Source organism: Lissotriton vulgaris, chromosome 8, assembly GCF_964263255.1.
Source record: "Lissotriton vulgaris chromosome 8, aLisVul1.2, whole genome shotgun sequence".
In the NCBI taxonomy this organism is placed as follows: Eukaryota; Metazoa; Chordata; class Amphibia; order Caudata; family Salamandridae; genus Lissotriton; species Lissotriton vulgaris.
In genome coordinates this window covers 1,393,016,046-1,393,030,037 of record NC_141696.1, presented here as the reverse complement: position 1 = coordinate 1,393,030,037, position 13,992 = coordinate 1,393,016,046, and the positions used below count along the sequence as shown (strand labels likewise).

General features: G+C 43.9%; 1 protein-coding gene across 2 annotated transcripts in view; it reads right to left on the bottom strand.

Moving 5' to 3' along the window:
• LOC147698808 (E3 ubiquitin-protein ligase TTC3-like) overlaps positions 1-13,772 on the bottom strand; it is a 1,930,429-nt gene extending 1,916,657 nt beyond the window's left edge. For both annotated transcript variants that reach the window (XR_015299370.1, XM_086935404.1), the window contains exons 1-2: positions 13,675-13,772; positions 1,593-1,680 (exon numbers count right to left, since the gene is read on the bottom strand). Coding sequence is in view for 1 of the 2 variants with exons in the window: in XM_086935404.1 (XP_086791530.1) it covers positions 1,593-1,670 (78 nt within the window). In the remaining variant the exon portion in view is untranslated. The remainder of the gene's footprint in view (positions 1-1,592; positions 1,681-13,674) is intronic.
• Positions 13,773-13,992: the final 220 nt, after the last annotated feature.

Here is a 13,992-nt window from a genome sequence, read left to right as displayed (position 1 = left end):
TCGCTGACGTAGTGTATCACCCACTTCATTTTTCAAAGTACTGTTGTTGTGGGTCTGTGCGACTTCACACCCGACGCCACGACCCTCGTGGGCAGAGCCGTACTTTGGATTTTGTACTGTCCGGACGTCGTGATAGCCCCAGTTGGTGCTATTTGATTTCTACAGTTTATTTTTGCAACAACCCTTTAAAAGACATTTTTCTGAGTATCTGTATGTTGGATTTTTGCCGTTTTGGTCTAATTTAGTTTAGTAAAGATATTTTATTTTTCTGAACTGGTGTGGTGTTCATTTGTGGTGTTTTCACTGTGTTACTGTGAGTGTTGGTACAAATACTTTACACATTTCCTTTAGGAAAGGCCAGTCTGCTCATGCCAAGCTACGCAGGAAGTGAGCAGGCGTTACCCAAAGTGTGTATCCCCTTTACCCTGACAAGAAGTAAGGGTCCCTATGTGGACAAAGGTACCTATCTCTGCCAACTAGAGACCCCAGTTCTAACAGTCAGCGACCCACTCTCCCTCAGCAGTGTAAGTGCTTTAAGTTTTGGGAGTTTGCACCTCCTTATGTATTTTGTGACCCATGCCTTGGTAGAAATATAATTGATATACTCTTTATAGGTTAATGTCCCCTCACATACCTTGGGATTGAGTCCAGGGTACATTTACGCCTTTTTCATTGGGCATAACTGCCAAGCTTTCATATGGTTTGTGCATATCCTATGGTTTTGTACTGGACCCTCACAGCTTGTTCACTCTGTACAAGCCCCTCCTGGTTTGAATGGTGGCTCTCGCTCCCCCGTTCACCAGTGGCACGTGAAGAATCAATAGATGATGTAGCACCCAGGATAATGTGCTGCATGGCTAAATATTTACAAGCACATTAGGGTGGTGAGATGCACACCTTGTAGTCCCACATTTATCCAGGTTTCAACCAATTCAGAACTTTCCTGGCGTGCGTGCTTGCCGCGCTTCGCCTCATTGCGCTTCAATGATACCAAACACGGGGGAACCACATCGGATTCCACCAAGCCGCACAGCTGTGCAGCTTGGTGGAATCCCCCTGTGGAATATATTTACAAGGTCACAAAAGTAAGACCTATTGGCTATGCCAATGCTTGTTTTCTTTATCAAGAGCAAAACTTCCTATGGAAACACACTTTTGAGACTTACACCCCTTTTTACTTTGCCAATTTGATGGATCGGCATAACATTTCTATGTAGAAGCCAAAGCGGAGGATCTTTTTATTAGAATGATTCACACAGATTTATCAAACAGCACTAAAGCTATTTAAAAAACAAAATAATGCCTTTCCTATGAAAACTCTGCCGCAATCATATCTACAGCCAAAATGCATGAATTTTGTCAACTTTATATTTGAATCAGGTCTCTGCATAGGGTAATAACATATTTTGGTCTAATGGTTTTGCACAAGACTGTGTCATGTAGGTTTGAAATACAACAGTGGTCAATTAAAGAAATATTCCTTGCCATACCTATAAAATGTTTCCAAGTAGGAACATGTTTCCAAATAAGGACATTTTAGTCAAAGGTAAACAAGTATTAAAAATAAAAACATAAAAGCCTGAGTTGCTTACATAGTTGCAGGAGATGGGTATTTCCCTGTAATAGGCATTCTTCACAAATTCATTCGGATCAAACTTCAAATCTGCCATGATTAATTACCTAAGAAAGTGAAATGTGTATTAAGCGTGAATCTGGGAGATATTTCCTCATTGACTTCTTATAGAAGTTATCAGCTTCTGTAACATGTAAAACCCAGTTGCATGATGGACCTAGGAAGCTACATTTACAGAACATGAACATTTAGATGTTTAAGTTTGATTTTCTTAAGCCACAAATGTAATGAACGATGCAACCTACCAGCGACAAACAAGAAAAGGACAATAGATACCAATGGTCCTGTTTAACATTTTGAAATATAAAGATAACTATTTAAATTTCTGCAACAACAACAACAACAAAAAAAGAAGAAAGAGGAAGGGGAAGGAGAGGAAAACATAATAAAATCACAAATAATCATAAATCAACAGTCTTCGTGGAATTAAAGATGTAGCATTACATAACAGAAAGCAGAACATCAATGCAACAATATCTAAGCATTTAGTATTTTAAAGAATCGCTGGAGCTTATTCTGTGAGATTTGCTTTGGCTTATTTGAGATAGTTGCATCAAGTATACCATAGGAGTTCTTGGATTGCTAATGATTTCAAAGATGCTATATTTGTTCTAGAAATCATGTGATTAAAACAATTGCCATTCCATCAAAGTTCATAAGAGAGTCTGGAGCTATATTACCAATCTATAGCAATTTCTTGTACTGCTTTAGCAAGAAGTAAATTCACAATTTTACACCTACTGGAAAATAATGGTAATCTTTCTGGAGATATTCTAATAAAGCACCATAACACTGGAAAGGTGCATTTGAGTTTAAAACATAATTCTGTACCATATCTATATCCAAAAGGATTGGACCACTTCCTATTAAAAAACTACGCAAATGAAGGTGCCAACAATATCCTCACATGCCCAACATCAACTGGATACTGAAGTATTAAACTTTTTCATAGAGAATAGGGGATGAGAAAAGTTTCATTTATGAAAAGAGCTTTAGTAGTACTTGCCAGTTAAGAAGTATTTGGGTTTTCTTCCAAATCGCTCTCCATATGTCTGTTAACCAAGCAATATTTAAATAAGGTACACAATCCAATTAGCATTTGGATTGAACACCAACTTCCTAAGCAGAACTAAACATTTAGTAAATTGTTGAAGCTTTAAATGGTATGAGGAGGGGAGGGTTTTCCAGTAGCCTGGAAGTCCAACAAATGACCCATCGCAAAATGGGTACTAGAGGCCCCGGGTGTGTAAACAGAGTGACAGAGCCACAGACAGTGGAGGAATCGTTCTGTCCCAGGGCCACAACAGGCTGCTCTACTGGTGCAGCCAGACACTGGAGGGAGCCATCGGTAGGAGGGGCTGTGTTGCTTTGAGATATAGTGGCAGAAATGCTGCAGGAGGCATGGGAGGGGACGAGTGAAGACCCTCCTCCCCGTGAATGACCGCTGACACAGGAGATGCTTGTGGCATACCATGCTGTTAGCTTAGGCCCCAAGAGATCATGGAGCCCAAAATTAACAAATCAAAAATATTGAGAACCAAGGAAGATTTCTCGCCCACCTACCCAACCCCTACACGCCCAAAAGGTCTGCCTCCCCTTTGTGCTCCTGGGACATGATGTACCACCAGTTGGAGACATAAGAGGCTCCCTTTACACACGGCAATTCCATAATTATGGTAATTTTTCAGGACTTACAGGGGTCCTCCAGGCGGATCGAACAACAAATGTAACCCCTGGAGCAGGAATTTGAAGAAATTAAAGACTGGGTGCTACTGTCGAGAAAGATAGGGGAGCTGTTCAGCAGAAGTCGTCTAATATGGAGGATTAAGTGCAAAAAGTACAAGAAACGTTGCAGTCCTCACAGAAATTTCAGGATAGAGGATTATTATCATTGATCAACTCAGAAAATAAAGTAGAATTTCTAGAAAATGATTGGGCTCTCACAAATATTTGATTCCTAAGTGTTCCAGTCCGTCCAGTATGGAACGATTTGCAGTCAGAAATTCAGCAGTTTTTGCAGGCTTAGGCAGTGGGCAGAACTTCAGACAGCGAGGTCTGAAGGTAAGAATACACCACCTTGCCCCACGGAGATTAGAGGATAAAAATGCTGAGGTCAGTGCTGGTGAAACTGGGAAACAGCAAAGAGCTGAAAACCAAAGCTGCATCAAAAAAGCATTGGCATAGCCAATAGGTCTCGCCTTTGGGGCCTTATAAGTATTTAGTTATGCAGCACAATATTCTTTGTGCAACAACATCAACTGTTGCATGGCTAAACACTTATAAGGTCCCAAAGGTGAAACCTTTTGGCTATGCCAATGCTTGTGTCACTAAGCTGGCTTGTCTGGGAACTCCTCGCCCCTTTCACCTAACAAGATTCCTTTTATGCCATTTGTTACAATTTAGTCCCCTCAAGTGGCCATATACAGTGGTGCTATAAGGCAGCTACCTGCGGACCGGCATGGAGGGCTTCTAAAACAGAATCTCCTGGGTGCCTTCACTAACAGCAACTCGCTGTCCTTTTCCTTTTCACTCACGAAGAAACAAAACACAGGACCCAAGCTATCCACCTCTCGTACACCAAACTATAGTGGATATACCTAAAGCAGGTCATGGATGCCTTATGCTGTATCTGCATATGCTACACGTCCCTCCTCCCTCTAGGAGGCAATGTCATCATAAACTTTGTCAAACCAATACTCGAACTGGGTTACACCTCAATTTTATGGCTTTAGTACAGTACTACTTACATAGAACATGTAGAAAAGTTGTCTACTAATGTGATCATGAGGTTATCGTTGATAGTATGCCAGGTGGTAGCCCAAGACGAGAAAGTAACCAAGGAGGCCGGAGAATGGCTAGTGGTACTGAACAGAAATAAGCTGTGTAAACATTCTTGGATATTCCCATTGCCCCGAACAGCTCACACCCCACCCAGTGCTTAATTTGTTAAAATAAAATAAAAAAAGTCCCAGGGCCCAAAGTATTTCGCAAGCAGCTTGTGCAGTTTGCACCACCCACTGACGTGGCCAAAAGCCAGTGCCACTGTTAGGTACTAACCTTCGCACTCAAACCATTGTCTCGATTTTGATTACTCTTTCACACAAAGCTATCAAATGCCTAGACAAGGTATTATATCAACATAGACGTATACTGAGTTTTTAAACATGTTTTGTATATTATCTGCACAAAACTCAAAAGGCAGAGCTACCATGTGGCTGACTGACAGAAATAGATGCAGGTGCCAAGAAATAAGTGCCTGTGCTGACTGAGTACCATTAAACACCAGAACATATTAAGGACTGCATAGTTAAGGGTCACCAACCATATTGACCTTCAAATGTCTTGCATATGGAATCTCAAAAAGACTGCTACATTGATTCCTTTAAAATCTGGTGGTTTTAAATATTTTATGTTTTCTAATTTCATGGTAGGGAAGGAGATTGTATTTTTTCAAACTACACTGTACATTGGTTGGTCGGTTTCACTGATATTGTTTGGAGTTAACCATCTCTATATTTCCATTTCTTACAAAGATTGTCAACTTCATCACAAGGAAAATTCCTAACCAAGGTGAAAATTGTCTGTCATGGTTAAAGATCTTTGATACAGGTGTGTCATTGCCGTACAAAGCCACATTTTAAAAGTCGCTGCGTTCAGAATACGGCATTCTTTTGAGTTTTTGCTAAGAGGTCCTTGAAGGTGAAATGTGGATGTTCCTCTGCAAAAATGTACATACTTACGTTACGTCTGCGTAAGCCTAAATTCTGGGCTGTGTGTTAAGAAGCTGAACTTAGCAAATGTATCTTTTCAATTGCACATGAATGCTTACAGAAACACTGAAATTGTGTGGAGGTACATGGGTACTCTAGAAAGTAACTTATATGATCACCAAAAGCAGGAACGGGTTGTTGCTTTATATACAGAAACAGCAGCGGGCCACTGTCAAATATGGAGAGGGAGTTGCAGTCCCCATGATATAGATATAGGCAGAAAACACCTCTCTAAAAAGGTTTATTTTTAAATGTATTTTAAAGGGAAGACACATATGGTTGGCGTCTCAGGTCTGGGCTTAGAATAGTTCCATACTTGGGAGGGAGCCAGGATTCCGGTAGTTCGACCTCTTGGGAGTTTTTCGAGTAAAGCTTGTTTGCTAAGGAGGGAGAGAAGTAGGTTGGGAGAGGCGCGGGGATGGCAGGCAATGGAGCCGGTAGGGAAAGGAACTTTGCAAGCAGGCAGCAGGCTGCCCGCAAAAACCAACGTGTCTCTGTCGCTGCAAAACTACGACAGGCGACACTGCGAGTCCCGCCGTCCACGGGGCGGTTCGGTTCAGTTCATTGTGTGCGCACTGCAAATAACGACAGACCTACCGTAAAAAACAAGCATTGGCTGCCGCGCAAAATGTCTGTAAGAACAACCATACAGGTGCTTACTTGAACAGGTAAGGGGTGCTCGCTGGAGATGGGGCACTTAGGGGTCTACACAGTTGTACTATAATCAGACAGAACCAGTGGAGTAATCCACACCAGCAACGGGCACGGTCAATGGGAAGCTGGTTGATGCGAAAGGCATCTGCGGAATATAAACAGTTATGTGCCATCTGTACTGACTGGCAGATGTAGGCATTTGTGCCTCAGGTTTAGCTTGCTGCCAAACTGGGCAGCTGTAGTCTTTTTCACTAAGGATCATTGATAGAGAAACCCAAATTCGTTCCGATTTCTCAATATGGTCATGCATGGATAATACCTCTAGCTTTGCGGTCAGGGACATAAAGTACTGGCAAGTAAGCACTGGAAATGGAGGGTGTGGGATGTCCACCTGGATCTTGGATCCAGCAACTATTATTGTGCAGGATTCGGGATCCAGGTAGGCCTCAGTGAATTGTGCTGACTTTTTCCTAGTGCAATTTGCAGACACTGGGACAGACTGACCAGAGACCCCACTCTAGGCTTGAGGTTCAGAGCAGCAACCTTCAGGAGGTGAGGGTTGCGTCTTACTTTTTAGTTTCATCTGAGTCCACCACAAATGCCTCACTTAAAGGGCCATCAGCACTCCTTTTGCTCATATCTGTGGACTCAGCAGGCGATAGCAGGAGCTTAACATCTTGATGCGAATCAGGAAACAAAGACTCACAGCTTGTCACTTAGCAACTGCTTGAGCTAAACCATGATTTTGAGGCAGGTTTGAGTATTTTCTAAGCTCTGTAAGTAAAGGATATGCATGCTGTTAAAGATGGAGGGCAGGGTCCTAATGGATCCACTCATGGTAGGAGTTAAGATATTTATTCCATGATAGGTTGTATGCTTACAGCCATAATCTGACTGGTCAGGTTCCATTCTTCCTCCAACTATAAACAACTCTCTGGCTTACTTCCACCAGCACACAGACACCGACATTCCAAGTATCATCGCTTTCTCACAGCATCCACATTCAGTATTCTAAAGTCTCACTAAGCCCATGAATGAAGAGAGACATTGCGTCACTAAACATGCACTATAAGAAGGTCAGATATATGAGCAATATACTGAGAGCAATGCATCTAGCACTTATTAATATGTTTTATAACTACTCAGATGAACTATTTTAAGCAACATTAGAAAAATGAAAGATTTAGGAAAAATAAAAAAAATTCTACACTTGTTTCTTGCAGTTTCTCTATGAGCTATAGTACAAGAAGTACAATTTGTAACCTGCAGGTAGTAGGTTCTGGTAGTGCATGAATCTTGGCAGAAAAAGCAATAACCCACACAGCTGTCTACATAGTACACAAACTTGTGATTTTACACTTAGCGCATTAACCCGCCAGTTAATCCTCATACATAGTCCTCTAGACAGTGCTATTAGCTGCATTTTAAGTCCTCTAGACAGTGTTGTTAGCTGCTTCTGGTCCCAGCGGTAATTCCTCATTCTAAGTTCTTTAAGCAGTGCTGCTAGCTGCTAGCCTGGTCCCATCAGTAATTCCCAATACTTAGTCCTCTATGCAGTGCTGCAGCTATGTCTCTATTCACAGTGGTAATTCTTCATTCTTAGACCTCTGCCCAGTGCTTCTAGCTGCTTCTCTGGTCCCAGTGGCAATTCCCCATTCTAAGTCTCCTAGACAGTGCTGCAGCTGATTCCCTGGTTCCAGTGGTATTTCTAATTATTAGTCCTCTTGGCAGTGATGCTAGCTGCTTCTCTGGTCCCATCTGTAATTCCTCATTCTAAGGACAGTGCTGCTAGCTGCTTCTCTTGTAGTCAGTAATTCCTCATTCTAAGTCCTCTAGGCAGTGCTGCAACTGTGTCCCTGTTCACAGTGGTAATTCCTCATTCTATATCCACTAGACAGTGCTGCAGTTGGTTCTATGGTCAGTGGTAAATCTCATTTTAAGTCCACTAGATAGTTCTGCAGCTGCTTCTCTGTCCCAGTGGTAATTCCTCATTCTTAATCCTCTAGGCAGGGCTGCAACTGTGTCTCTGTGCACAGTAGTAATTCCTCATTCTACGTCCTCAAACTAGTGCTGAAAGCTGCTTTTCTGGTCGCAGTGGCGATTCCTCATTTGTAGTTCTCTAGATAGCGCTGCCACTGCTTCTCTGGTCCCAGTGGTAATTCCTTATTCTTAGTCCTCTAGGCGGTGATGCTAGTTTTGTCTCTGTTCCGGTCTCTGAAATTCCTCATTGAAAGTCCTCCATGCAGTGCTGCTAGCTGCTACTCTGGTCCCGTCAGTAATTCCTCATTCCGAGTCCTCTAGGCACTGCTGCAGCTGTGTCTCTGGTCACAATGATAATTCCTCATTCTCAGTCCTCTAGGCAGTGCTTCTAGCTGCTTCTCTGGTCCCGTCAGTAAATCCTCATTTTAAGTCCTCCAGACACTGATGCTAGCTGCTTCTATGGTCTCATTAGTAATTTCTAATTCTAAGCCCTCCAGAGAGTGCTGCAGCTGCTTCTCCGGTCCCGTCAGTAATTCCTACATTTTAAGTCCTCAAGGCAGTGATGCAGCTGCGACTCTGTTCCCAGTGGTATTTCCTCATTATTAGTCCTCTAGGCAGTGCTGCTAGCACCTTCTCCTCTGGTCCCGTTGGTAAATCCTTATTCACAGTCCTACAGGCAGTGCTGCTAGCTGCATTTTAAGTCCTCTAGAAAATGCTGCAGCTGCTTTCTAGTCCCAGTGGTAATTCCTCATTGTTAGTCCTCTAGGCAGTGCTGCTACTCTGGTCCCGTTAATTCCTCGTTCTAAATCCTCTACAGTGCTGCAGCTGCTTCTCTGGTCCAATTGGTAATTCCCACATTTTTTTTTTTTTTGAAAACCTTTATTATATCGTTCAACACAGGATACAAAGGTAGCCCTGCAACAGCAGGGGCCAGTACCACAGGTATGCAACACAGATCAGTAATGCCAATAACACAGCTATTCAGCCGACAACCCATGGGTCCGGCAGCGATAAAGAATAGACGGTGTATCGGAAACAATGCGAATCAAGGATATGAATAAGGTTTCATTTTATGTTTAACCCCCCCCCAAAAATGAGATAATGAAGAAAATACAGGATATCCGGAGCTACACACTCGGAGGTACAAAAATGCGGGTAGGTGTTAAAAGTAGTCGTGAATCAAAATAGGTCAACAATATAGATGCAAGCGCCAGTTAGTTCACTAAAAGTAAAGAACAAAGCTACCTATCTATCAACGCAGCCACCCACCCCAGACCTCGCCCACTCATTTACTTCAGGATGAAACCGAAAGGTATCGCTACCGGACCCTGCAAGCAAAGGAAGAGAAAAGGGGCCATAGAACACAACAAAGGCAAAATAACAAACCCCCCTCACACCCCCCACCCTGCTGGCCGCAATGGCTACGGCCTACCCCACTAGCAGCGCGCCTGTCGCCCAGAGGAAAACCCGAAAGGTAGAAGAGAGAGAAGAAAAGGGGCCATAGAAAAAAACAAAGGAAAATTTATAAATTCCCCCCCCCCCCACCCCCCCCACCCTGCACCCCTGCAATGGCTACGGCCTAACCCACTAGCAGCGCGCCTGTCGCCCCGAAGCATCCCCAAAAGAAGAAAATGGCGGAGGAGGAGAAACAGAAAAACACACTCCCGGACACCCCTATCCCCAGCCAGATGCGATCCCCCGGAAACAAGTTCAAAATAAATGCAGCGAAATACATTATCAGTCCGGGGAAGCACCAAACATACCACCCGATTCCCGCAGTTAACTGATCACAATCCCAACAACAGAGTAAAGTGATGTCCCGTATCCTGAAAAACCCCACAAGTTAACCCTGGCCAGTACGAATGTTCACTGGAGCACTTATAACCCAGGCCATAGCAACAATGAGAGCGATAATGCTTGCATGAAAATTCAAGTCAGTACGAACAAGCCAAGTAAAGGATAAGAGTTCACGATCCATCCAAAGCAAGCGTGAAAAAACGTAGCAGACTGATAAAACTCTCCAATAGTCACAGGTGATCTTGTTCAGGCCGACAAGGTTGTCCATAGTGAAATGCGGCGAGATAGGGTTCAAGCAAGGAACGCATACAATGTTCATGGGCGCGCGAGCCGTAGTATAGGAATCCGCAGCGCCAAAGGGATCCGGCGTCTGCACGGGGACCTCGAAGTCAATTCCCACATTTTAAATCCTATAGGCAGTGCTGCAGCTGTGTCTCTGTTCCCAGTGGTAATTCCTCATTCATAGTCCTCTAGGCAGTGCTGCTAGCTGCTTCCCTGGTCCAGTCAGTAAATCCTTATTTTAAGTCCTCTGGACAGTGCTGCTCCACTGTTCAGTTATTGAGATCAGCCTTGGTTTATCCCCTGACCGTCACCTACCCAGCTGGACTCTGAGCACAGTTTTTCTCCCCGTCTCGCCCACATCCCCCATCGTATTTCTGTAACTCCGCGTTTTCCTTGTCTCCTATCTATCTGTTCCCATTTAGCACTCTTTCTTTTTCAAACTTCCTTTGCTGCTTTCCCCTTGCTCGCTACACTGCCTAGTCCCCTGTCCTTTTGTGCCATTTGACTAAGCACTGCTTCTCCCCTTGTTGGGGAAAGATCCAATTTATCGAACCCGCTGAAAGAGTCCACAGCGCCAAAGGAGCCACTCACAGTTGAGGTATGGTATGGCACCCCTTGCCAAAGCACTCCCTCTCCCCTTTTTGGGGAAGGATCCAGTATGTAGGCATTGGAGTCTCAGAGACCCCTCTGAGAGAGTCCACTGGGTATAGGGAGCCTCTTGCAACAGAGATGGGGAAATGATACCACTTCCCCAGGATTCACAGCTTACTGGACTTTGAACGCAGCTTTGACTCGTCCACCAGTTTGTGTCCCAGTCACCCTGGCCCTCCTCTTTCCATGCTTTGTCTCTCACCCTCCCCTCCTCTTTCCCTCCTCCATTCTCGGTCTACTTCCCCTACTCTTACTCCCTCCTCCCCGGAATGCCTCCCCTTGCCTGCTTTTTCCATTACGTATATGTCTTTTTTGTTTGTCTCAACCTTACTTGTAACTATGCTGCCAGGCTCTAATAACTGTGTAAGCTTTGTAACGATGTAACCTGCAATTATGATCTGATACTCATGTAAAGCACTCTGATACCTCCGGGTCTAGCCAGCGCTATATAAAACCTTTTAAAATAAAAAAATATGTTCGCATCAGTAATTCCTCTTTCTAATTCCTCTAGACAGTGCTGCAGCCGCTTCTCTGGTCCCAGTGGTAATTTCTCATTCTGCAGCCGCTTCTCTGGTCCAGTGGACAATTCCTTATTCTAAATCCTCCATGCAGTGCTGCTAGCTGCTTCTCATTCTGAGTCTTCTAGGCAGTACGGTTAGCTGCTGCTCTGGTCCAGTCAGTAATTCCTCATTCCAGGTCCTCTAGACAGTGCTGCAGCAGCTCTTTTTTTCTGCATTTAAAAAAAGCATTACTACCCAGGAGGTGTCCGAGCGCTGCATCTCCGGTCCCGTCAGTGATTCATACATTTGAAGCATCTAGGCAGTGCTGCAGCTGTGACTCGGTTCCCAGTGGTATTTCCTCATTCTTAGTCCTTTAGTCACTGCTGCTAGCTGCTTCTATGGTCCAGTCGGTAAATCCTTATTCATAGTCCTATAGACAAAGCTGCTAGCTGCATCCTAAGTTCGCTAGAAAATGCTGCAGCTGGTTCTCAAGTTCCGTTGGTAATTCCTCATTCCTAGTTCTCTAGGCAGTGCTGCTAGCTGCTTCTCAGGTCCAAATCAGCAATTCATCATTCTAAGTCCTCAAGGCAGTGCTGCTTCTCTGGTCCCGTTTGTAATTCCTCAGTCTAAGTCTTTCAGACAGTGCTAGCTGCTACTCTGGTTCCGTCATTAATTCCTCCTTCCAAGTTTCGAGACTGTGATGCTAGCTGCTACTCTTGTCCCATCGGTAATTCCTCATTCTAAGTTTTCTGCACAATGCTGCAGCTGCTGCTCTGGTCCCATCGGTAATTCCCATTTTAAGTCCTATAGGCAGTACTGCAGCTGTGTCTTTGTTACTAGTGGCAAATCCTCATTCTCAGTCCTCTTGGCAGTGCTGCTAGCTGCTTCTTGGGTTCAGTCAGTTACTTCTAACTCTAAGTCCTCTAGACAGTGCTGTAGCTGCTTCTCTGGTCCTGTCGGTAAATCCTCGTTTTAAGTCCTGCAGACAGAGCTGCTAGCTGGTTTTATGGTATCATCAGTAATTTCTTATTCGAAGTCCTCTAGACAGTGCTGCAGCTGCTTCTCAGGTCCTATCAGGAATTCCGACATTTGAAGTCCTCTAGGCAGTGCTGCATCTGTGACTCTGTTCCCCGGGGTATGTCCTCATTCTTAGTCATCTAGGCACTGCTGCAAGCTGCTTCTCTGGTCCTGTCAGTTAATCCTCATACATAGTCCTCTAGACAGTGCTGCTGGCTCCATTCTAAGTCCGCTAGAAAGTGCCATTAGCTGCTTCTCTGGTTTCATCTGTAATTCTTCATTCCAAGACCTCTAGACAGTAATGTTATCTGCTTCTCATCGGCAATTCCTCATGTTAAGTCCTCTAGACAGAGTTGCAGGTGCTTCTCTGGTCCCAGTGGTAATTCCTTACTTTAGGTCCTCTAGGCAGTGCTGTAGCTGTGTCTTTGTTCATACATCCACTACACTCCAAACCAAAACACATAGATAAAAGACAGTGTCATTTACAACGTCAATAGCTTGAACTCTGACCAATGCAAGACTTATCGTATTCCAAGTGCTTATTTCCATTTCAGCACTGGCAATAGTTTGGCTAGTGGGGAGAAACCACTATGGCTGTTAATAGGTTGGCCAGCGGGTTTTCCATTATCACTTTGCACGTGGGAGACACATCGTGCACACATGTGGATACTTTGCATGCATGGAGACACCATAACAGATGAGGGGCGGAGGAGGGGGGATACAAGTAATGTAGACAGATCATTGTTGCACTTCCACGCAAAATGCGCCTCGTCTAAATCAGACCATCTTAAAAAATATATAACTCAGACTGAGATGGAGTTTGTCGAGTGCGATTACTATTTATACTGTATGTGGGTACTAATCGGTTTACCACCTTCTGTAGTCAGTATTAAGTGCTTGCTATTGAGAGACAAGTTTATAAATGAACAATCAAGTAACCAAATGTAATGAAATAGTCTTATGCTTAGCAATACAAGCGGCACATGTCAGTATGATCAGAGTCAAAGGGTATTTATTTATGTTTATCATCAAAGTTTAAGTGACATGATAGAATTATGCGAAGCAACATTATCGAAACTTTGTAGTGTAACTCTTTTTGGCCTCAAAATGCTAAAAGCATAGACTTGAAGAAGAAACGTTAGTTAGAGGAACGAAGGATTCAAAAGAGCGGTATAATGGGACAGAATGATACTTTCTTTCCATAACTAGAAATGGGGACAAAGCGATCGCCAACATAGCGAACTATTCTCTTAAGACCCGTAACTTGCCATCGTATTGCTTTAAATATCACTGACACCTCGCTTATACAAGTGCTACGTTTCTAGAGTGAGAAATGTAGTTCTACTATAAGCAACTATGCTTAACGAGGGATCGCCCGTCCACTACTCACAAGTTTCATCCATGAATTCACTCAGCCAATTCTCCGCTGCCCGTGCCTGATCTTTTTACGGATGTTAGTTGTAACTCATTTTAGCACTTCCGGGTCGCACAGCAACCAATCCTACGGCTGAATTTAACATATCCCGGGAGCAGTCCTAAAGCGTCGGGTGCTGTTGTACTCGGATTGGAGCATTAGAACCACCTCTTCCAATCCTAGTGCACCAAGCGTATATCCGAAGGGGTGATTGGTCTGCAGAAACGCCACGTTTCTTTGTGTAAACAGACAGTTCGATTTGGCGCGCGCCTCAAGTTTGAAAGTTGGAACAAG